The following is a 24,156-nucleotide window of genomic DNA, read 5'->3' on the forward strand; positions in this document are numbered from 1 at the left end:
ATACTTTTCTGCTCTACAGCTGAAATGTAGGGCAAAGGGGGCTCTGACCTGGATAACATGCGTGTAATATCTATGTATGCATGTGTCTTTTCACATCTGACGGCACATAACCACCGATCATGTGGCGCTTCGAAAACCATGACGTCAGCAGAGCAGCAGTTGCCAACTCGGCAACTGAGTTGGCTCCCCGAGTCACCGAGCCTTTTAATAGCTGAATTCAGGAAAACAGCATATAATTTATAGAAAAATCTTCTTAAACTAATAATCTAATTTCTTTTCGGGTAGCAAGCAATGTGGGTGTTTAAAAGTGTGCACGTTTTTGGGGTGTACACACTTCGTGTGGCCACAAGATGGCAGTAAACATTTCGTTAATTTGCACTGTGTCCGGACCCGTTGTCACTTTGACACGATTCCTTGAAACCACGTGTTATGTTGGATACCGTGATCAGAGTAAAGGGACTTAACTAAGCTTTGGCCTGGGAGAATTCCAAATTGGAAACCATAATGGTTCACTAATGTGTTGCACTCCAACCTCCCTGTATCTGTCTTTTTGACTCTTACTGCAAAGTCTGCACAGGGGGCACAATAGCACAGTGGGTTGGACCAGGTCCTGCTCTCCGTTGGGTCTGGGGTTTGAGTCCCGCTTGGGGTGCCTTGCAACAGACTGGCGTCCTGTCCTGGGTGTGTCCCCTCCCCCTCCAGCCTTATACCCTCTGTTGCCAGGTTAGGCTCTGGCTCCCCCTGACCCTGAATAGGACAAGCAGTTCAGACCATGTGTGTGTGTGTATACAAAGTCTGCATTTCCTAAAATAGGAACCCATGTGTTCACTCTCATTAACTGTCCTTGTCAGGGTCAGAGTGTTCTGGAGTCTATCCCAGAAGCACAGGGCATTAGGTTACAGAGGGTACACAAGCATGCATACGCACACATATGTCTATGGCCTGTGAGAAGAAAACAGTCAACCAGAGGACACACACTCATCCAAACTCAGGGCCTGAGCAGCAACACAGGGCGTAAGGCTGGAGGGGGAGGGGACACACCCAGGACGGGATGCCAGTCCGTCACAAGGCACCCCAAGCAGGACTTGAACCCCAGACCCACTGCACCACCACCCCCCATAAATAGAGCAGGCACTATGAGCCAAACATCTGTTTAAGAAATATAACATTTTTGCTCCCAGTAAAGTGAACTGAAACATTTACATTTCACATATAATGTAGCATTGTGTAGGACATATTTTGTTACCAGCAAATATTTAAAAGCAAAATACATTGTCATTTTTTGTAAAAATATATCAATAATTACATTTTAGCAATAACGTATAAGATTTACCACAACATTTATTGGATTTCTTGGTCATTTTAACATTTTAAGGATTTCTGAGCAATCTTTACAGCCTGTTCAATAACCATGTCTCATGACCAACCAAACACATACATATTTCACTTCTGTATTATCAGAATTGGGCCATAGATAATGTTAATTATCTATGGCCCAATAACATATGTCTGGATACTGCACTCCAAGGTTCTCCACTGTAAGTCTCATAAAAAAACCAGGTCTTTATGTTGTCCTTGTTTGAAGAAAACATACAACAGATAGAAAAGTACAACTCAGCACATTCTCATGTAACATAAATACATGTTCTTAAATATTTACATCAATATTGTAACCAAGTATGCAGTCCAGTACAAGCATACTTTACAATGAAAAAGGTCTAACAAATTAAAACAGGGTAATGATATATGACGGGATTCTTGTCCTTAATTTTGGTTGACAGATAAACTTGCTAAGTAAAATATTGTAATATGCAGTAAAGGAGTGGAATGGTGGATCTGGATAAAGCAGACAGAACGAGGTCCTCAGACTTTGTGTCAAACACCATTTGCATCCGAACCCTCCTCTGCACTGCGCTGGAAAGCAGTGTTTTGTTTCTCTACCAGTTGGGCGTAGGCACCACCTTTCCCAAGTAGCTCTTCATGGGTGCCTTCTTCTATCACCTCCCCATCCTTCAGGAAGATGATGTGATTGGCCTTCTCCACCGTGCTCAGTTTGTGAGCGATCAGCAGTACAGCACACTGGTTGAAGTTCTTCCGTAGTGCCTCGTGTACCTGGGTAAACAGGCGTTTCATATATGATTTATACTAGGGTGCTCTTACACGGGGGGTGTGGTGGCGCAGCGGGTTTGGCCAGGGCCTGCTCTCCGATGGGTCTGGGACGGGACGTCAGTCCATCACAAGGCATCTCAAGCAGGGCTCGAACCCCAGACCCACTGGAAAGCGGGACTCACCCCTCATTGATGTATTTTATAAGGAAATAAAAGTATTCCAGAGTAAGAGCTAGTAAAGCCAAATGATCAGTTATCGTATTAATACATATAGAGTGGTTAGTTTAACTGCGGTTAGTTTTTTTAAAAGAGAAAAAAAAACATAACTAAGGAATCTCCTTTAACATTATGGTGTTACCTGCTAATATTTGACAATGGAGCTGTCCCTGATAAGATCAGAACCAATTATTCTATTCCCAGAATTTTATGCCCCAAAATTATATTTTTGAGGTTTTAAGGTTACATGTGCAATGCCGTCAGCAGAATGGCATGACAAGCCGACGTAGTGATGAAAAACAATTAAAAACAGAGACGTACAGCGAGAAACTGACAATAATCCAGCAAAAGCAAACTCTTGTTAGTGACGCAAGGAATCATACGGACAAAAACGCAGACACTTACCAGGTGCTCACTCTCCGTGTCTAGGGAGCTGGTGGCATCATCCAGCACCAGGATCTTGGGCTGTCGGATAAGAGCTCTGGCGATGGCGATGCGCTGCTTCTGACCCCCAGAGACCTGGCCCCCTTTCTCCCCAGCGTCTGTCACAAATGAGAGGATAAGAAGTCATATCTTGCTGAAAGGTATCAAAGCAATAGCTAACAATAATAATAAAAACAACAATAATAACCTGTATCATATCCTTTTGACAGGTCAGAAATAAACGTGTGTGCATTGGCCAGCTCAGCAGCCCTAATCATCTCCTCGTCGGTAGCGCCCTCTCTGCCATATTTAATGTTCTCCCTCACAGAGCGGGCAAACAGCACTGGTTCCTGGCTCACCACAGCGATCTGTATGAAGAGACACGGAGGACTGAAACGCAACGACAATATATATACATACACACACCTCACTAATATACGCAAATATCAAATGCCCGTGTCAAATTTATACATACAATGCTCCGACTTCTTCTATAACTTGGATTAAAATGCGAATATGTACACAAAATAAAATACTGGGCAGTACATGTAAAGCATATAAAAGTGTATAGAGCTCACATCTGTAAATATTAATTCATGAAATGTGTATATCTATGAGTGTATACTGTATAATAGCAAGCTGTTTTTCAAACATTTAGTTAGGAAAAAAAAAAAGGCAGGTCAAAATCAGTGATAGTGGGCAGCAGGAACAATGTCAGAAGTCTTGATTGCAAGGTAGGGGAAAAACTGCAGCACTGGAAAGTCATAATGTAGATCATAAGTTCAGTGTAAATCTGTGCCTCCCTTTGGACTGGTACTTTGTTGGTAATATTTTGTTGAACACACATCAGTTTTGAAATGAACAAGATAAAAGGCGGTTTACCTTGTCATGCAGGTACTGGTTCTGATAGCTGTACAGAGGCTGTTCATCGAGCAGGATCTCCCCGTCCTGTGGCTGGTAGAATCTCTCCAGCAGGCTCACACAGGTGCTCTTCCCTGCACCAGAAGGTCCAACCAGAGCAGTCACCTCACCAGGCTTCAGCTCCAGAGAGAAGCCCTGGAGAACATAAATTATGGGATACAGCCATTACTCTATGTATGAGAAGCATGAAGCTAAACAAGCTCTGCATGATCATACATTAACAGCTTCTCCCTTCACACACACACACACCTTGAGCACAGGTGTGTCGGGTCTCTTTGGGTACGCAAATGTGATGTTCTTCATGTGCACATTCCCCCGAAGCACTTTGGGCGCCAGTGAGCCCTCGGGGGGAACCTGGGGCTGTCTGTCCACATACTCAAAAATCTTTTCAGAGGCTCCAACAGCCTTCTTCACATGGGGATAATATGACATGAGGACCTAGGAAAGAAAGGGCAGGTGTTATGCTGCAGAAGTAAAGATGGCAATTAGTTTTAACTCTTTCCTTATGTTTGCTTCTCCTTTTCCATTCTGCAGAACTCTCAGATAATGACTTAAAGAGGTACAAGGACAGGGGATAGATCCACTGAGGGAAGGTGTGCTGTACCTCAACAGCAGATGCAAACTGCAGCTCATACAGGACGAAGGACACAAGGTCACCACTGCTGACGTCCTTCCCTGTAACCAGGCGGCCGCCATAGTACAAGATGCTGACCTTCAGAGCCAGACTGGACAGCTAGGGAAAAGGAAAAGTTTCTTTTTTCTTAAGCGCTATACAGATGTTTACCATTTTTATCTTATCTGTGGTATTAATAAGCACGCAGAAATGCAGATACGATACTCACACTGTTGGTCCAGGTAGAAACAGCGTAGGCTGCAGCTTCGGTTTTGTTTAGCGAGTATGTGTCCTCTAGCTTTTTTCTGTACCTCTCCGTCTCTCCCTCTTCATTAGCAAAACTCCGCACTGTTTTCATGGAGGAAAAGGTCTCCATGGCAACATCATTTGCCCGGGCCAGTGACTCCTGGACCTTCACTGACAGCGACTAGGACAGAAACATTGCATTGTGAGAAGCTTCCTCTGCAGGCACTGTGCCTAGAGGCCACACAATGTAAACTTACAGAGGGGTCAGAAGTTCTCATGTGCTTAACCTGAATTAGGGGTGTGCTGCTGAATTAATGAAGACAATATTGAAGGTGTAAGCTAAAGCCTGAGTAAAGGTCCAGATTCCATGTGGTCCCCAGATGGCCAAAAAAAAAAAAAAAAAAGCCTTACTGAAAGATGGAAAAAAAAAAAGTTGAAAGAAAGGCTGAAATGATTTACCTGGTAGAATTTCCCAGTGAGCTCAGGTATGACGAGGATGATGGGCAGCCCAAGCGCAGTGAAGAGAGACAGCTTCCAGGAAAGCCGCAGCATGAAGATGAAGAGAAAGGTGACGCGCATGAAGTACCACATCAGCAGGCTGAGCTTCTCGCTCAGAGACTCGCTCATGGTGTTGGTGTCCGTGGTGATGCGCGATACAATGTCACCTAGGAGACAACATGTTTTGGTTTGTCCGACAGCTTGATTGGTCTTGAAATAAGGTTTTCCAAGTGAATTCAATATGTTTAACAGCTTTTCAAAAGTAAGGTGATCCTTGGAACAAGACTCAAATGGCATAAGCATTACTACACAAATAAAATCACAGCTAAATAAATGTTTTTCAATCCTCTCTTTTTGTATTTACTTTTTCTAAAAAGGCCAGTTTCCTTGTAAGTAAAATACATAGAATTCTGGAATTAACTCGATTGTTCTTTTAAAATTAACTATTTTACTTGGACCTGGCTGAAAAGCATCATTCACAATATTTAGTAGCTGACTGAGGACTGGTGACCAGGTGAGTCAGCTGTCGAAGCTCTTGACACTGCTGTCCTTCCAGAGAAGGAATTTTTACTACTGCGTGTGCCACATTTTAGGAACATCATTAAACTCTGCTTCACATTGGCCATTTGCAAGATAACACCTCTCTCTCACCAGTATGCACTGTATCGAAGAAAGCGATCTCCTGCTTCAGCACAGCCTTGAAGACCTGGCCCTGGATGAAGGTGTGGATGCGGCTCATGGTGATGTTGTAGATGAGGTCGCACACAAACTCAGACACGGCGCTATGAAAGATGGGGACACGGGCAGTCAGAAAACCACAGCGCAGTTATTCCAGCCCTCTCCATCTCCATCATCAGCCCTGCAGGAGCAGCCCACCTCATGATGGTGATCAGCGACATGACAGTGATGGCGTGAGTGAAGGCCTCGGGCTCATCCTCGTTCATGATCCAATCGGTCATTCGGCCAGTGTAATGGGGAATTGCCATCTCGCCTGAGGGCACAACATTTGACCATGACTTTAACAAATCTAATATGTAATATAGCTAAACTGTATTTTAAGACAATGCTCATGTGGCAGGAACCTAAAAAAAATTCTTACCTAAAATGTATTTGTCATGTAACGTACTTTTGCAGCAGCCTCCGATTTAAAGACATATTCATAACGAGTCAATTATATTTCCAGCTGCTTAATACTATTACATAACTACAAGCTCAAACAATATCTTTGAAAAACTACACCAATACCATAGTATACATAGTCAACAGAAGGTTTCCAAAGTGAAATGTACCCAGGGAGGAGATTATCACTAAGAAGAAAACTGCTCCAAACTGCACGAAAAATGGCTTCGTGTATCCCATAAGCCTCCGCAGGGAAGCGCCATTCTTCTCCTGGGTCTTCTTGGTTGGCTCAGAAGACAGAGATGGGATGTATCGTTGCCAGAGTAAGAGAGAGACGGCCGTGACCCCATACGCTTGGAATATCTGGAGCAAATTACCGACAGAACTGCATTATATGTCACATAAATTTGTTAACTTCATAAGCAGCACCTTGCATGATGAAGAATTTGACAAAATATGACCAGTGTCACACCCACCCCTTGCCAGGAATGCCAGCCCCAGAGCAGCTCCAGCGTGGGCTGCCCGCACCCCCACAGCAGGGTGATGTAGGCCGGGCAGAGGAAGCCGTGCACCAGCACGGTCTTGGCCGCTTCAGGGCCTCTCAGCCACTGCGGGCAGCCTGGAGAGAGGCGCATGAGGAGGAGCAGGGAGGCGCGGAGCACCCCCGCGGCCCACAGGGCGAGGAAGGGGTGCGGCAGGAGCGCGGGGGACAGCTGGGCCCACCTCACCGCCTGCACCACGAGCACATCCAGACACACACACAGCAACGGAGAGAAGGCCATCTTCTGCATCCTGTCACACACAAACATGTACAGTATGTACAGTGTCAGGGCCACAGGGAAGCTCTGTAACACCGCAGGCTTACGTGTAATGATACTGCTCCTATCCTTGTTAATAGTGAAAAAGAGAAACACAGACAGCACCCATGTGAGCACATTCAGCATTCACTGATTTATTTAAAGGGAATGATAAGCACAACAGTCAACGACTGCGGCAACAATTTGAACAAAGTGAAAGTAACAAGTGACCAACAGCAGAGATCAAACATGGGACGCCTTTCCGACCACAGGCTCCGCACGATGCAGTGAGATGGAATTCCCCACTGTGTGTGTGTGTGTGTGTCTTTTATTATACCTAGGCTATCCATCAAACACTTTTGCTTTCGCTTTCACGCGCAATTGCTACGCTTATATATAAGTTATGTGCAAATGTTGACCTTATATTTATCAGCATGCATTCATTCAGACTATGAGAACCAGAACACATGATTCAATTGAATTCACATTCATTCCATCTCAAATTCGAATACTTAGTTTACTAAGTAACATGAAGACTCACCTCGTTTAGAAGCTAGCTGGTATGTGTCTTTTTCCACTTCAGTTCAGCACAGATGAATAATCTGCGAGTCACCGAGTGTGTCTACATACGTGTGTGTCTGTAACCTATAGCACTACAGAATTCACTCTCTGTATATAATTCAGTAAATCTGTGTGATGATGTTTACGTCCACGCAGCACATCCAGCCGTCGTGTTATAGCGGGTCTCAGTAAAACCCCCGGTTATCGAAACCGAAAGCACTTTTCACAAGTGGGCGGGGCTTCACCGCTGGACCACCCCTTATTGATTATGAAGAAATTTGTTTTCAGTAATCCTTCGGCAAACAGCTGAAATAATCATTATAGCACAATAACTTTATTTCAATAAATCTAAGATCCAAATGTAACCGCTTTCTTGTCCTTCACGTAAATGTGGTAAAAATTTGTAGACGTTCTCTCTGACGACCCGTGAAGTGAATGAAAACTCAGAAACAGTGACATCTTGTGGCGGTTCGGAAACATTGCTTTGAGTGCTGAAAATAGACTTTCTATAAACCCAAGGCTCCTAATGAGATATTAAGCCATGCATAAATAAAAAAATCACATACAACACTGTACACAATCCTATATTATTGACAAACAAGAAACTAATACAGTACCATCTGATGTCGAATTTGTGCAATTTTCAGTGAAACCATTGAAAGAGTCAAAGCATTTTGAAGTGAATTGAACCTTTTCTGTTAGTCCATGTTCATACTAGCGCAGTGTAAATAGCAAGAACATATGGATGTAGCTTTTAATTTTCACATATGTAAAGTGTGTGTATTTTTATGAGTACCATCATTACTAACCATACAAGTACACATTTAAACAGCAGCATATTCCTTTAGTGAGTGCACCCATTCGCATGACTCCTCAAAAAAATAGGGTATGTGAAAATAAAGGACTTCTGTAGGAAATCAACTGTAACTTGTGTAACCACTTATTGCAATTACCTTAATATGCATAGTGATTTTGCTTGTTTATCCAGGATAGGCTCCAGCCCACTGCATCCCTGACTTGGACGATCGGTTAATGACAGTGAGAGTGTGGTTATATTGACACCTAAATGTATTGTGGGGTCTGCTGCAGTAAATTCCCTTTACTCTTCAACCTTCTACTGCCTTTATTGTCTGCCAACTTTGTTCCAACATCTAAGACCAGAAGAGAACCAGGTACAGCCCATTTTCATTAATCATGTGTCTCTGTTCTAAAGTGGACGAGCAAGCAGTTTCTTTTCTTTTGTGTTTAGTAGAAGAAACCACATTACTGTGTATGAAAATGTACTATTGAAGAGTGACCCCAACAAAGATACAAACTCTTACACTTATTTAATATTTCTTACGTGTTTAGTCAATTGGGAAGTGTTTTCTGTTCTCGAGTTAAAAGACATAAACTGACCTAAGAATAGATTTTTGGTTCCAGAGGTCAGCTACAATGAGGAAGCGCACTTCAGCTGCTATACAAAAAGCATTCGATGTGAAGAACGTGAAATTGGTAAAAGCAGCCAAATTGAACTTATTTTTATTTTATATTAATAAATACATTATTTTGTGCAGGTAACAAGTGAGACACTGAATCAAAAGTTACAAAGATTTACGAGTACAGTATATTACTCCTCTGACAAACATCTTCATATCATTTCATATCACTAATATCAACAGTCAATAAAAATTCACAGGCACGGAAATATTTGTCATAGATAATTGCACAAAAATGATACTTGAAAACCTAGTTATTGGTTTAAACATTTAAAATTGTTCACATATATACCATGTATATATAACAGTCATAAACATACACACACACACACACACACACACACACACACACACACACACACACACACACACACACGCATACACACACCCTATTCCTATTCTTTTCCACACAGTGGGAGGAAGTTGTCCACATATCCGCTGTGCTTCTGGAAAAGAAAAAGAGGGAGGCTGGGGGATGTTGCAGGAGGGAGCTGAAATCAGCATTTGCACGGTCCCATATTCCAAATCAACACTGGGACAGAGCTCACCTCACCGGGACAGTGCTCGGGAAGAACAGTAACACACAGAACAGACCTTCAGACATATTGGGGACAAGAAATTAAAAAAGTGGAACAACAGGCACGCTTGAGGTCTTGACACAGCCGCCCTGCGGGGCGAGGGCGACGAGACTGGGGCCGCGAGCGAGAGCAGCCGTGGCCCGGCCACCATCCTCTTGCCTTCCGAACCATGGATACCAGGCTGTTGGGTGTAAGAGTGACCCTGCTCCTCTGGGGCTGGATAAGGCCATACCAAGGTAAGACTGCAGCGGGTACAGAACCAGATAACTGTTTGGGTGTGGCACGCTAAATAGTACCCTAGGCTAAGACAAAGTCAAAGTCAAGAGGGCCCGAAACAATTTAACGAATTTTCTGTTGCATCAATTATTATTTGAAACATAATATGAATTTATGTGTCTTTTCCATCAATCGTCACTCAGTCAATTGCCTTTCCAAGCAGATCGTAAGTGTAAAGAAATACCAGTTATGTTGGCAAAAGTAAATATTTACAGCAAAAAGCTAACCATTGGTTTCATTTACAAGCTAAACATTCGTCTGTGGACGTCTATTCTTGTCTCTTTGGCTTCATTGTTCCCAGCACACCTGCCAAGTCTATTGTCCATCTGACACGCATTCCTCGCCACCACAGTGACAACCTTCCCTCCAGCCCTCGTCCATTAGCAGCCCTTCCATTTCCTGCCGCTGTCCGCCTTTTCTAGAAACTTCCTGTTTATATCAGGACCCCCACTTTCTGGCATCCTGCACAGTTTAATACAAGGCCAAAGATTTTATGTTGTTGCAGAGGTTTCGGATCCTCTGATGCTGTACACGTCAGCAGCACAGCTTTTAATGTATTGTGTGGACTGAGAAATATTATTAATAGTACACAATAAAGTTATACACAAATATAAGGTGGGCCACAGTTGGCTTCGTTAAACGCTGGTGGGACCCTACTAATCCCTTTTTGCACTTATAGCAAATGTAAAGATACAACATACATTACATTTTTTTAAATATACTCTATTATTCCCCTGGGTTTAACACCTACCAAACAGGGATGTTGAATATGCAAAATGAAGAGGCTCAGTTATTTAGATCATTCTTTCTTGGACTGGTAGGTGCAGTCTATGTGAAGAGTAGATGTCAAAACTGAATCTTCACAATCTTCTTGTTCTTTAATTATACCAGTGTAAACTGATATCTTACCATTATTAATGTTTTTTGTTATTGCTAGTCTCTGGAAGATTGTTTTGCAAATCATATTTCTGGATCTTTCTGTAGTGACAGCTCTTTCTGACCCCTGGGCCCAGTGTCCCTCCAAAGTCTGCAAGGAAAAATTTGCAGATGGATCATGTGAGAAGTGGTGTGCCACTCCCGAGTGTCTGATGGACGGGTTCGACTGCCTGGCAGAGAAGAGACCCTGCGAGTAAGACTGTTTCTTCACACACGAGCAATTCTCTCATCCATACATGTATATTGCAGCACAGCAAACCGAATTAGGGACCCACATAGTAAATCAGTGCCCTGGTCTGAAATGCATGAAAATTTTATACCGATGCCTTGCGTCTAGGTGGTGCTTTTTGGATTTTTCAGCGATATATCTCTTGCCGGGAGTGCAGGTAAAGTGAGGGCTTTAATTCATTTAATTTCTCATATGTTCACCACCTTACTACCATTTTCTGTTTCTCTGTTCCATTCAGGTACATTGACTACTGCAGGGATCACTATGCCAACTCACACTGCGAGCAGGGGTGCAACCGTGCACCCTGTGGCTGGGACGGGAGCGACTGCTTTCTCAGCCAGGCCCCAACATGGGCAAAGGGCACCCTGCTCATCCACACCAAAATTTTATCTCAGGACGTCCCAGCGCAGAACAGGTCCCTGCTTTGGGCTCTCAGCACCATCCTCCAAACCACGGTTACACTGCGTGGTGTTGCGCCCTTTGACCTCAGTCTCTTTGCCCTCCAACCTAACGACCTGCGTGATCTGTTAACACAGAAGTCCACATACAGAGCCAATGGGTAACAGTTTAAAACCGCTTTTTCGATGCCGAGTGTTTGCGGATATAGAGCAATTAATTTTTCACACGCTATTTCACTCTTTTCTGTCCTTATCGTCCCACGACCCTTTGTCCACTTCCCATCGCCTGACAGCTCGCTGCTCTTCCTCCAAGTGGACAACAGGCCGTGCTCCTCCGCCGCGTCGACCTGCTTCCCGTCTGCAACGCAGGCCGGCAACTTCCTGCGGACCGCGAAGGAAAAGAGTAAATTGCCGCCTTCCTCCCTGCAGGAACTACAAAATGTCTACGAAGTGCGAGGAGTAGAAGAGGAATTGGGGGACCGAGAGAATTACCAAAGTAGGTTTCTCAGTCTTATAGAACATATGTGTTTTCCTGCATGTTCTTTTTTCAGTGAAAACACTTACTGGATTTTTTCACCAAGTCCACACTTGTATTTATTCTTGTAAATATGTTTCTGTTTGTCTCTCTGAATATGTCTGATGTTCAGGGGAAATTTGTTTGCATGTGAAGACTTTTCCATCGAGTCCTTCCTGCCGAAACTGCTTCCAACTCATTGTCCAGAATTAAAAGACTTTCCCATGTACAGCAATTATTCTTTGCACACGTGCAGAAAGCAGTGGCTGATGTTCAGGCTTAATGTTTCATTCACTTCTTTCATAAAAGTTAGTTTCCCCCTGCTCTTTCTTCCCTCCTCTGTCCACAGTATCCCATTCGTGGCTGTGGCCAGTAGTTGGAGTGACAGTTGGGCTCTTTCTGGCTCTTGTCCTGCTGGTTGCCGTGGCAATAAGACGGATGCGGCGAAGAACACAGGAGAGGGCGGGAGGGGGCAGAGTGCAACATGTATCTACGGTAACTGAGACTAACCACACGGGTCAGCCATGGACACTGCACACGCCACACCGTGGGGAGCGCATGAAAAAGAAGGAGAAAGAGAAGAATGGGAAGAAAAAGAAGAAGAAAGCGAAAGACTCCGGCAAGAGGCGCAGCGAGCCGCTGGGAGAGGATGCCATTCGACTACGGTGAGACAGGTTGCCAGAACCACATTGGAAGTAAAGAAGTTTAAACCTCTTGTGGTTGCAAAGCAATGCAAGAGATTAAGATAAAAAGATACAAAATATTCAAACATCCAAATAAACCTATCTTGCTAGTGCTCATTTGTTGGCGTCCGCAATTCTCCCGAGTGAATATAAATAATAAACGAGTGTAAAACGAGGACCGTCTTCTGTTACTCCCCCCCATTCGCTCCAGGCCCCTCCGAAAGGAAGTCGATATTGGAAGTGACACAGATATTACGCAGAGCTCCATGGAGGACATCAACTCAATCCGTGACCACCGGCCTCAGGAGCAGAAACATTTCCGGGTCGCGGCCAGTCAGCTGCAGTCACCTAGTCAGGGTGGGAAAACGAAAACTTTCTCCACTGGTGCCATCTTTCAAAAACTGCAGCATAAAAATGGCATGGTGGCGCAGCAGGTTTGAGCGGGTCCTGCTTTCTGGCGGGTCGGGGGTTCGAGTCCTGCTTGAGGTGCCTTGCAATGGACAGGCATCCCATCCTGGGTGTGTCCCCTCCCCCACCAGTCTTACGCCCTGTGTTACCGGGTTAGGTTCCGGCTTCTGCCAATGTGTCTGTGAATGTGTTTTGTCCATATGCAATTGCATGAATTTTTGTTTCTGACACAAATACCTGACTTCAGCTGTAAATACACTTAGAAAGCAGTAACGTAACGTGTTTCGGCTCTGAAGTGTGCCAATAAATATTTCTCTGTGAATTTCATGGTCAGTTCCATCAAGAAGGTGGGAAAGAAATTCAACCCCACCGCACAACAGACCTCCTAACAATGTGAGTTGAAACTTTTTTTGTAATATTTCATTTATGGTGTATTTGACTGCAGTACAGAAAACATCACGTTTGTTCACGTTTTATGTCCAAAATCGAATGCAAATTCGGAAGGAATCTGGAGTGTTGTTTTGTTCTTCACTGTTTGTTCACCGACATCTCTCTGCGTTGTAGTCTGCCCCAGTCCAGTGGTGTGGTCCGGATGGATCCGTGGTTCTAATCCGTGCAGTTAGGAGCGGCCTGGACCGGGTGGTACTGGAGCTGCTGAGAGCCGGGGTACCAGTCAACAACACCGACCACACCGGTACTGCCCTCCACACACCATTCCACTGAAGGACTGTATAAGTGCATGGGACGTGGTGGTATTCTGCACTGACAGTTACGCTGATTTATGAATGCAAAGAATAAATTAATTCAACAAAAGAATAAAACATTGTTGATTATCTCTGCTAAAAATACTTAATGACAACACGGAGCCTGTATTTCACTGTTTCAGTCGTGTCATAATTTGGAGGTAGGTTGTCAGTGTGTAATCTGTTCTGCCTTTGTCTGGTTCTCCCCACATACCATTCCTTTTTTTCCTGTCACCAACTCTTCCTCATGCTCTTCCTCACCCCAGCTCCACTGCTCCCCTCCTCCGATTCAGAACAGAGTTAATGTACTGTAGTCCAGTCAGTGAAGATGTGCTGTATTAAATTCCTATGATTCTCTCTCTCTCTCTCTCTTTCTTTCTCTCGTCCCTCGCCACTTGCTTTCATGGCCTGCTCACGCATCCTTCTCTCTTTCCCTCTTTCACCCATTATTCCTTCTCCTTCTTACTCCTTCTTCCACTCTGCCATCCACGGCTGCCTTCACGCTTTTTATTTTTTTGCCAAACTAATCTCCTTTCTGCACCTCGTTCTCTTTTTTTGTCCCACCTCCAACTTTTCGCTCCGTCCTTCCCTTACTTCTCTTTCCGGACGAAATTCCCCTCATATCTCGTATCTCCACCCTCTCTTTGTCAACTCAATCTCTGCCCCAGGGAGGTCTGCCCTTCACTGGGCATGTTCAGTCAATAACCTCTCCCTGGCTCGGACCCTCGTTCGCTACGGCGCGCTAGTGGACTTGCAGGATTACAAGGTAAGTGGCTTTTTTTAGTTTTTAATTTCAGTTTATATTTTGGCTCCTTAATGAGGCTAATGGAGTTACAGTGCTGTACTCACTGGTGTAATTCAGGACTTGGAGTGTAAACCCGAAGCACTGTCTCTCTTTGGCAGGGTGAGACTGCTCTGTTTCTCTCTGCCATCTATGGCTGCTACGACACTGCCAGGTTCCTCCTCCTCCATGGGGCAAACCTCCATTTGCCTGACAGGCGAGGTCGGCGCCCGCTGGACGTTGCACGCGAGGGGTTTCATCAGCAGGTCCTGGAACTCCTATTGGCTCACAGGCCTCAAAGGGCACCTACCTTGATGAACCCTGGCAATGACGTGCAATGGAGCGATCCAGCCTTCCCGTACGACCAATGGCTTCCGGCACCTGGTCTTCCTGGGAGAAGCGCCTCCTTTTCCGGGGTCATTGGTTACAGGGAGACGTCGCCGCCTCACCCCAGGTGACGTGTTCTAACTTGTTTCATTAGCCGTTGAATATTATAAACAGCTTAGTTAACGGCGCCAAAAGGGTCTGAACTTTGTGTCAGTCTTTGCAGTAAAAGCCATTTCAGCAAAAAAAAAAAAAACAAAATTAATACTGAACGAATACTTTCGGAAAAAGATCAGTTAATTCATCAAATCAATCATTGTCTAAATGTTCGCAGTGAATGGTCGATGGGGAGAGGACGATGCGTCTCCCCTCAGCATTGGCGCCCCCAGCCAAACCAGTCAGCTACAGCACTGGTCTCTCCCAGAATCCTCGCCCGTCCATCTCGTCCCATCAGCACCTTACAGGAGGTCACCTCAGAGGCTGAGGAGGAGGAGAGGGAAAGGCCAGTGGAATCTGCCCGGGCAGCCACGCCCCACCTAATGTCCCCTCAGCCAGCACCCAGGCAGCGGTCCTTCTCGTGCACTCAGCATGCCCTGCAGCGCCGCTCCACCCTAAACCAGGTAGAGAGCTCCGTGGCATCAGCGCCAGCGAAGGCAGCCAGCGAGCAGGTAGACAGAATAACGTCGGTCCCTGCCGGAAGAGCCTCGAGCCATTCGGAGACCAAGCCTGCCGACCTCCCAGCAAAGGCGCAGTCGGACTCCGAGACAAGAAGCGGTCGGAACTGTGTCCAGAAAGCAGAGATCGAGGGGGCAAACTATAACGCAGCAAATTCCGAGCCCTCTACCCAAACTGTCCTGTGAGAGAGAAAGACTCAGTGGAATTTATACACCGGATACAGCAAACGGGTTTTAAATTAGAACACTTATCCATACAGTTGACGCATTTTCACACCAACAGAAATTAAACATCTGTACTCTAATTAAGCTATGCATTGATATATTAAAAATGTATTTGATATCTTCCTGTAAAATAAATGACAAAGAATGTAACAGACTATTTGTGTCATATGATTAGTTTATTTTCTTAGGTGATTAAATATAAATTTATCATGTGGTCACCTTTAAAAGTCTGGTTTAACATTTCAATATCAACTGTATATCTTTGTCACAAGCAGTTTCCCATTTTTGCATTTAATTACACCTCTCGAGATTACTCAAGAACATTTACAAAACCTAACTGTACAGTACCTGTATTTCTGAAGCTAACCAAATATTGTAATAAAAATGTACATTTTCAAATGTTGTTTGATATCACTTACCCTTACAAAATAAGAGCAAACATTTGTGACACCTTTGTGGAAAAAAACCTGCATATTTAATATCAGTTATAGAAAGGTGTTATTATGTTATACTGAAACATTTTAATTTGAGAAAAAGGGACCTACAGCTAATGCAAATACTTATTATGATATTTTTATTTACACACATTACCATATTTTTACAGAAACGGTTCATTTCAAATGGTTTCAGTTAAAAAAAACAACACACATTAAAGGAACACATTTAATCCAAGAAAAACCAAGGTGTGTTAAATTGTGTTGCTCACATTTACAGTTGTAAATTTGTCCATTTATATCCAAATGGACAACTAACTCCACAACTCTTATGCAAACTCCATATTAAACAGAATACCACTCCACCAGAATAAAGCAATGGACAGAAGCATAGTGTGTACAGACAGTCTTTATTGCAAAAGAGGTAGAGAATACAGGTGTTTCACTGTACAGAAAAGACAGCACTGTTTTAATACACTCATTCAAACTGTAAATATAGACAAGACACATCCAACTCATTCATATAATAGATACACACACACACGCACACTCACACACAAGCTCAGTAGAAAAAAGGTGAAACAAGCACAAAAAACAACAATCTTTGGATTTATCTCTATTGCCACCTTGTCCTCACACTGTACTTTCACCTATTATCTGAGCTAGAAAAAAAAAAGGGTTAAAATAGTTATAGTAATATAGCAATAATATCAGTGATAATGTAGTTTCCCCAAGCCCTCCCAGTCTCTCATTCAGCTCTCACACGGCAGTAACAAGTAGGTAAAGTGGTGAAAAACCCAATCCCAGTACTAAATGACATACAGACCTCACACACGCAGATTCATACAAACAGGATGGTGATGTACACTAAATGGACGCTTTTTAAAAAAAAAAAAAAAAAAAAGAAGAAAAAAAAAAACAAAACGCCAGCCGGAGTGGGACATCAATCAGTCTCCTCTGTCAGTCACCAGCACAGACACACCCCTTCCCTCTACCCAGAGAAACCTCGATGCAAAGGGCATGGGGCGTCAGTTGGAGTTCTCCGAGTGGTCGCTCCCAGGAGATGTTACCGAAGGGGGAGAGCCTGGTTCCTGCCAGCTTCCATTAGTCTGAAAGAAGAATTAAATGGAAATTAAGATGCACATGGTGGAGCACTGGGGAACCATTTAGCTGTCACCTTTTACTACTGATGTCAACCACAATTCATACAAGACATTTGTTAAAAAAAAAAAACTTCATTCATAAAGTTTCAAAAAACTTTTACAAAAAAAAAAAAAAAAAAAAAAAAAAAACCCCACACCCTAAAAATGACTTTACACAAGACCCATTTTATTTATTGCATCATTTGACGGCTAAAAATAGCATCTTTTCATCTAGAACACTATGCAGAAAAAGTATAAAACTGAAAATGAACTATATTCAGTTAGTGCGTGAAGTATATTCACCACCAAAAATAATAATTAGTGCAATTTACTATTATTTTAGCTGATGTCTTTTTCCAAGGTCACTTAAAATGTCAGGTTTCTATACTAAGCTACATACAATTATTTACCCATTTAAGCAGCTGGGTAATTTTTACTGAAGCTATTCAAAGCAACAGCTATCATCACACTACTTCCTACCTCACATATATTTTGTATAACTATTTCTCTTATTTCCATGGCAGGATGACTCAAAGATAAGGAAACTGTAGCAAGTTAGTGGGGAGAAAATATCAAATTTCATGCAAAAAGAAAGAAGCTTCTTTCTTTTACAACCATTGACAAGAATGAAAAAATAGTTGTGTGCAAATAACAATCTGAATGGTTTTGACACGGAGAAGAGAGATCACACTTCTCACCCGGTTCTCTCTGGGGCTGTAGAGTCTCTCCGAAAAACGGGACTGGGAGTCCTAGCAGACCGTAAACAGAAAAAAGTTAAAAGCAAAGCATTTAAAACCATAATAAATGTATACAGGCAAACAAGTGCAATAAATATGAAAAATGCACATCTTGGTAGTGACAGCAACAGTATGCTTAACTATAATTACTATACAGTAAAATACAACAGTATGGTACCTGAGCTCCCATGTGGTAGGCTGTCTGTTCTCCATTCATAGGAGGAACTCCCAAAAAGAGATCAGCTGACCCAGAGAGAGAGAATGAGCCTGAGCCTGCAAAATGCAGGTGGAGGTCACACCTCAAATAAGGTCTTTAAAGCCTAATTACCTGAAGTCTATGCTAATTACCCGTAAATGTTACAAAGTAAAAAATGTAACATTTACATGGAAGTGAAACTGAGGAAATACATGCAAGAGACACACACACAGCCGTAGTTCCCAACTTTGCACCTTGCTTCATCTCACCGGTGGAGTTTGGAGTGTGTGGAGACTCCTCACTCTGCGTGGCTCCTATGGCTGTCTTCATGGCATAGAGATTGGCCTCCTCCTGAAACTTGCCAATGTTCTTCTTGTAGCGGATACGCTTGTTACCAAACCAGTTGGACACCTATTGCGCCAACAACGAGAACAGACATCAGAAAGGTCACCTCTGTCTCACAAAGAGTATTTCAAGTATGAATGTACAAACAATACTCAAAATAAATGAAAATGATAACTAAACAGAGCAATTACAACAATGTGAAATTCACTCTGATGATAGCACATAAATGTAAATTTGAATAACACAATGTAGTTTATATTTTTTGGGTAACTACAATGTACTATTTCTTATTGAGGTGAAACAAAAGCCTATTAGTTTTACAACTAATGAGAAATTGTTTACACTCTGAAAACTGCTAACAGAAACATACTCTGCAGTGTACCCTTAGAGGTGCCCACCAAAGATACCTACCTGAGAGACAGTGATTCCACACTGTTTGGCAAGTTCTTCCTTGGCTTCTTCACTCGGGTATGGGTTTGATAGGTGGGAGTAAAAATACTCATTTAGGATCTCTGTTGCCTGCTTGCTGAAGTTACGCCGCTTGCGCCTGTAAAAAAAAAAAAAGAAAGAAAAAATACATACATACATAAAAGTCATTAATGTCTATGCTTCAAAGTCCAGATACACTCAAACCACAATCATGACTCCATTAGGTTGACACAATGATTTTTGGGGTACCCATCACTGTGAGAACTTCACATTGAACTTCATTCAATACAATAAATTATCCCTAACCTTAATTCACAACTAAAAGAATACAAGTTTATTTAGGCTACTCAACTTATCAAAGATCGGATATCTTGTGGTGCTGAAAAGTCTATTTTCAGAGATAACCCATTCACGTTCTCAATAAGGTTGGGAAAAGAAACAATAAATGCCCACAAACCTGGCATCTAAGAAGCGAGAACGGAGGATCATGACAGCCTCACAAGTGCTCTGTTTGAGCTGTGTCTGGATGGAACTAAACTTGCGATGAATTATGGCCACCATGCGTTCTATCTCTCGAGGGGAAACAGGCCGTGTACGAGACTGCTCTCTCAGCAGGTTCATCACATGGGTTGTGAACTCACTGCATGCCTGCAGGAAATAGGCACTGGTCAAGACCACTGAGCTTTCTACAATGACAGTTTCACGCTCTGTTACACAACACTTTTTTATATGGAATAAGTAACAACTTAATTCTTAATTCAAAACCAAAAACCATTCACTTGTACAACTACTTGGCCATTTTAAAATGTTTAAGACAGGAAACTGCTGGGGGGGGGGGGTCTGAATGAGAAAAACCATCATTTTCTAAGAACCAGCCTTCATGTATAATATATATGTGAACAGGACCCTGCAATTTTCAAATGAGCTTTTCATTAGCAAACTGGATTAATCACTTTAATTAAATAGACTAGACTCCAGCCCCTGGACTTAACAGTGGGCTCATAAAAACTAAATTAGCACAGTGGCTGCTCTCCAATCCAAGACATAACATGCCACTCAGTAAAGTTACCAGTGAGCCATCCGAACATTCTCTTAATACATGCAGCATGACGAAGCGCCAAACCGTCTAAACATAACAATAACTGTACATAAAACTTTGCCTCTTGAATACTTATTAATTTAAGAAATACTAGAAAATGATTTAACATTGACTTGACAGGTGCGAGCACCGATGCGAAGGCCATTGAGCACCTGCTCATACTTCTCAAGCTCAGTGTGGTAGATAGTGCGGATCTGGCTCAGCTTGCTCTTGTAGTCAGAGTGCTCCAGGGAGCTGTCGGGTGACATCCCGCCTGAACTGGTGGCTGCAGACACTGCAGCCGCTGCTCCGCCTCCTTTCTCCGGTCCTGCGACACCTTCCGCCAGCAGCATGTTGTCCAGCCGTACGAGCTGTGGGTCCTGCGGTTCCTCCTCCTGAGTGCTGCGCATGGACAGGCCTGCAATGGACACGTCAGTTAGCCAAACCCGGCCAATCAAAAGTTAGAACAACTACACATTGGCCTCAATCAAGTAGAATGGTTTTTTTTTTTTTTTTTTTTACACAAATTCATAGGGCAGAACCAAATTCCATATAATAATTAACCATCAAAATTAACCCTGTCTACTATTATTATTCTTTAATTAGCTGACTTTGTCAAAGGTGATTTAGGATACTTGACGACATGATTTACTTAAGCAGCAGGACATTATTACTACATCAATTTGGGGCAAGTACCTTGACCACAGGTAGTACAGCATTCAGACTGAGAACCTTCTGATTGCAGGGTAACTGCATTTTACTCTATACTCCCTGCTGGCCCCAGTTTAACTGTCAAGCCACCTGTTTACCAGTTTATGGAGGACAAACCCTATGGTGTACAGCTAGTTACTTGTAACAGCACTTGCCACCTCCTAATGTACCCTTACAAACACTATTGGAGCACAACTCAAAAGAACTGTAGTTTACTCAAATCTCTACCAACAAAAACAGCAAGTTGTAAAGACAGTTTTTTGTGGATACACTAATTTTTTGTCAAAGTTAAAAGTAATAACGCAGCACAGTACAGCAAATGTGTGATACCAGGCAGTGAGTTAACTTGTATTTTAAAGAACGTTTTCTTCTTCGGTAAACCTTACGTAAATACAATAACTTAGCGACTTCTGCTTGCATAATTTCGATCCATTTTTATTGAACAAATTGGTGCGCCTGCAAATTGGCAAATATACCTCAGCATAACTAACTAAACAAGTCGTGAGTTATACCAGATCATGTACCGAACTTACGTAGCATGTTACACAATCTTCGAGCACAATTAGCTTTCAACAGCAATTTGTTAGCGGTTTTAGTTTTTGCAACATAAATGGCCTGTAGAAGAGAATGCGGTACCGAGCTCGGCCATTCGGCTCCACACTCGTTCATCCATTTTTATGAAGTTGTTATTCTCTCCGTCAAGATCCTCACAGGACCAGACGAGCCAAAATGGCGCCGGAGACGAACCAGCCCACTGCTTCGGTACTTTCACCGAAACTGTTCCAGCATTTTAAAGCACACACCAACAGTCGTGAACAATGATTAAACGAATGTAACCGACTGAGGCCATATCATACAGCAGCGCCACAGACTTCTCAAATAATACTAGTATTTCTGAAGAAGTCTCTCGGAGCATTTGAACCAATATGGCGCATACGCGGATTTGTTTTTTTTTTTTTCTTCTTTATGGACCGAGTCGAAAGGAAGCACAGATATACAAACTTTTAACCAAATTAGTAAAATGTTCCTCCAGTCATATGTCCCCTTCCCCCATACTAAAGAAAACTCACCGGTTTTCTCTTTGATCTCACACAACACGCTGAACAAAGCCGGTTTCATTCGGTGACAATTCAAGGCGTGTTTTCTGTCGAGTAAAAAAATAAATGAATTAATAAGGCCATTGGTAACTGTGGTCAAGCAAATGTCTTAGAAAATATAGTTTTGTGTTACTTAGTCTCCGCCGTTGGACTGGGGGACAGTATTTTGTTCGTGGCATGTTTTCTCCCACCACCAGATCACGCACGGAATGGATTTGCACATTTGCAGTGCCGATTGCCAGCGCGCTCCCGACCGGCCGAGCCGCAGACTCAGAGCAGCGGGCCGCGTACAGTTCTCTAAATACACACTGTAACATGACTTATTTCATGCCAGAGTTCACAGGCATACCATAAATGCCCAATACAGCAACTGCTCCTTTACCAATACAACAAGACAAGATCCCAAAACACATGGCAAAGCTTAAAACGTCAACACTACACTGCTTGCTACCGTAGTGAACAGTTCGCTAAGTTAGTATGATCCTGTGAGAACGGCGTTAAAATGTAATGACATTTCAACTTATCGACTATTATTCCATTGAAAATATAAGAAATCACCAGTACACGAAGCAAAAAGGTAACCTAGGCAACAAAAAAGCGAACAGCACAGCCGGCTAACCAGTTCAAATCAATTAGCCAGCTAGCTACAAATCACAACATGGAGTTAGCTAATTAACAACCCCTGATATTGTGTGCGACTTCTTAATGCTGTAATTTGGTGCACACAGGCAATGAGATTATTAGTCTAATAAAAAAAAAAATCAATGCTGTACATCAAGAAACGTATAAATATGGACAATATCTTCTAGTTAACACCCTGTCAGTGCTACACAATAGCGGGCTATTCCATTAGCTGACAACACTCATCTGTACTACTGTCAAAAAAAAAACTTGCCCAACTTATAATGGGCACTGTGCCAAATTTAGCAAGTACCTACAACTATTTAGTCACAATAAATATTGTGAGTTATTCGGAGTTAAAATATGTCTAACTTTGCTTGGGCTTCATCCAGACTCTGGTCGGTGATGGTCATTATTTGCTGCAAAATATCCCCAATGTCTCTGCGATTCTCAAGTCCGTTTTCGGAGCCGTCCAGGCCCGGCTCTCCGTCGGAGCGGTGTTGCGAGGACGGGTGGACCGAGTTGAGCGGCTGCAGTCCGGGGTGAGCGTTCAAAGAGAGGCCGCGGCCCGCAGGCCCGTTCCCCGTCAGCGGTTGCTGCTGCAGCATTGTGCGCCGTGGCTTCACTCAGTGTGGCAGTGTGTTTCCACACGCAGGCTCCCGTTGAAAAGTTACACACAGCAGGGTCCCCTAGCGCTTCGCCGAGAAACGACGGCATGGGAGTGCGGTGTTAGGGCCAAATTAACTCGTTTATTACCTTTCCCCGGAATAACAGTGACATAAATCACACGTGTTACAACATGTATACACGATGTGTCGAGCGATTATTTGTAACCGGTTTCTGCTATTTCAGTCGAAGTAAACGAACTCTTTAAAAGTCTTTTTTCTTTGACTCTCTTTTTGCCACACACTTTGTTTACAGCTCTTATGTTCCCAATTATTGTTGTCATACCTTGACGGTACGTAATTGTTTCTGTCAAGTAAAAATTTCAATGTATATTATATTCAACATATAATAAACTAGTAACTATGAGCTTAAGCTTAAGAACTCCTTGTCTTGTTATGCTTTTCCTAACTGTGCAGAAAGTATGTTGGAGTAGGATATTAATACCGTACATAAGTTGGACAAAATATGAATAAACAACAACAACAACAAAAAAAAAGATTGTCACGTAACGAATGGGGTATGGCACTTTTTTGTCTTCAGTCCTTAAGATGTTGTCATGTCATTCCTGAACTGCAGGTAGTGGGACACTGGACAACTCTTGCAGAAGAAAATTCTCCAGCATTTATTTGACAAATGAAGAATCTGAAAATGCACTGTGCTCTCCAGAACTGCCCTCAACGGTCCGGATGCCTGCCAAGGATGGCTTTTGTTGACTTGTGTTGAAAGCACCTTTTGCGTCCTCTTGTTATCTGAGGAAACAAGTGTTTTGCATCTCATGCATAGAAATGCTTCCTTTTCTCTTGTATGAGCCTTCTTTGCAGTCACCAGTCACAATCAATGACTCTCCTACGACAGCTGCCAGCACCATTATTATAAATCCATTCCCATGTTGAACAGTTTACCTTTACATTTCTTCATTTAGCAGATGCTTTTCTTCAAAGTGACATACTT

General features: G+C 43.0%; 3 protein-coding genes across 6 annotated transcripts; 1 reads left to right on the forward strand and 2 right to left on the reverse strand.

Annotated features, from left to right (window-relative positions):
• Positions 1 to 1,340: 1,340 nt before the first annotated feature.
• On the reverse strand, positions 1,341 to 6,935 carry LOC108926769 (antigen peptide transporter 1-like). Its single transcript, XM_018739696.2, has 12 exons — positions 6,621 to 6,935; positions 6,315 to 6,507; positions 5,902 to 6,016; positions 5,677 to 5,807; positions 4,987 to 5,192; positions 4,511 to 4,708; positions 4,273 to 4,401; positions 3,918 to 4,106; positions 3,630 to 3,803; positions 2,956 to 3,115; positions 2,730 to 2,866; positions 1,341 to 2,112 (listed from the first exon to the last, which is right to left on the reverse strand). Exons 1-12 carry the CDS (start codon positions 6,933 to 6,935, stop codon positions 1,876 to 1,878), a joined length of 2,184 nt encoding a protein of 727 aa, XP_018595212.2. The 3' UTR covers positions 1,341 to 1,875.
• A 7,882-nt stretch (positions 6,936 to 14,817) lies between these two features.
• Positions 14,818 to 15,867, forward strand: LOC114909098 (uncharacterized). The gene is made up of 2 exons (XM_029245907.1): positions 14,818 to 14,980; positions 15,185 to 15,867. Exons 1-2 carry the CDS (start codon positions 14,841 to 14,843, stop codon positions 15,708 to 15,710), a joined length of 666 nt encoding a protein of 221 aa, XP_029101740.1. The 5' UTR covers positions 14,818 to 14,840; the 3' UTR covers positions 15,711 to 15,867.
• Positions 15,868 to 16,582: 715 nt separating this feature from the next.
• On the reverse strand, positions 16,583 to 23,278 carry LOC108926752 (pre-B-cell leukemia transcription factor 2-like). 4 transcript variants are annotated; one of them, XM_018739668.2, is made up of 9 exons: positions 22,912 to 23,278; positions 21,892 to 21,965; positions 20,284 to 20,528; positions 19,490 to 19,680; positions 19,015 to 19,150; positions 18,528 to 18,669; positions 18,241 to 18,305; positions 18,024 to 18,074; positions 16,583 to 17,292 (listed from the first exon to the last, which is right to left on the reverse strand). In XM_018739668.2, exons 1-9 carry the CDS (start codon positions 23,145 to 23,147, stop codon positions 17,212 to 17,214), a joined length of 1,221 nt encoding a protein of 406 aa, XP_018595184.2. In that variant the 5' UTR covers positions 23,148 to 23,278; the 3' UTR covers positions 16,583 to 17,211. The 4 variants fall into 4 exon arrangements, with proteins under 4 accessions (XP_018595184.2, XP_018595183.2, XP_018595186.2 ...); XM_018739667.2 differs by having other exon boundaries at positions 18,241 to 18,335; positions 22,912 to 23,274; XM_018739670.2 differs by lacking the exon at positions 22,912 to 23,278 and adding an exon at positions 22,052 to 22,903 and having other exon boundaries at positions 18,241 to 18,335.
• Positions 23,279 to 24,156: the final 878 nt, after the last annotated feature.

This window comes from Scleropages formosus, chromosome 18 (genome assembly GCF_900964775.1).
Source record: "Scleropages formosus chromosome 18, fSclFor1.1, whole genome shotgun sequence".
In the NCBI taxonomy this organism is placed as follows: Eukaryota; Metazoa; Chordata; class Actinopteri; order Osteoglossiformes; family Osteoglossidae; genus Scleropages; species Scleropages formosus.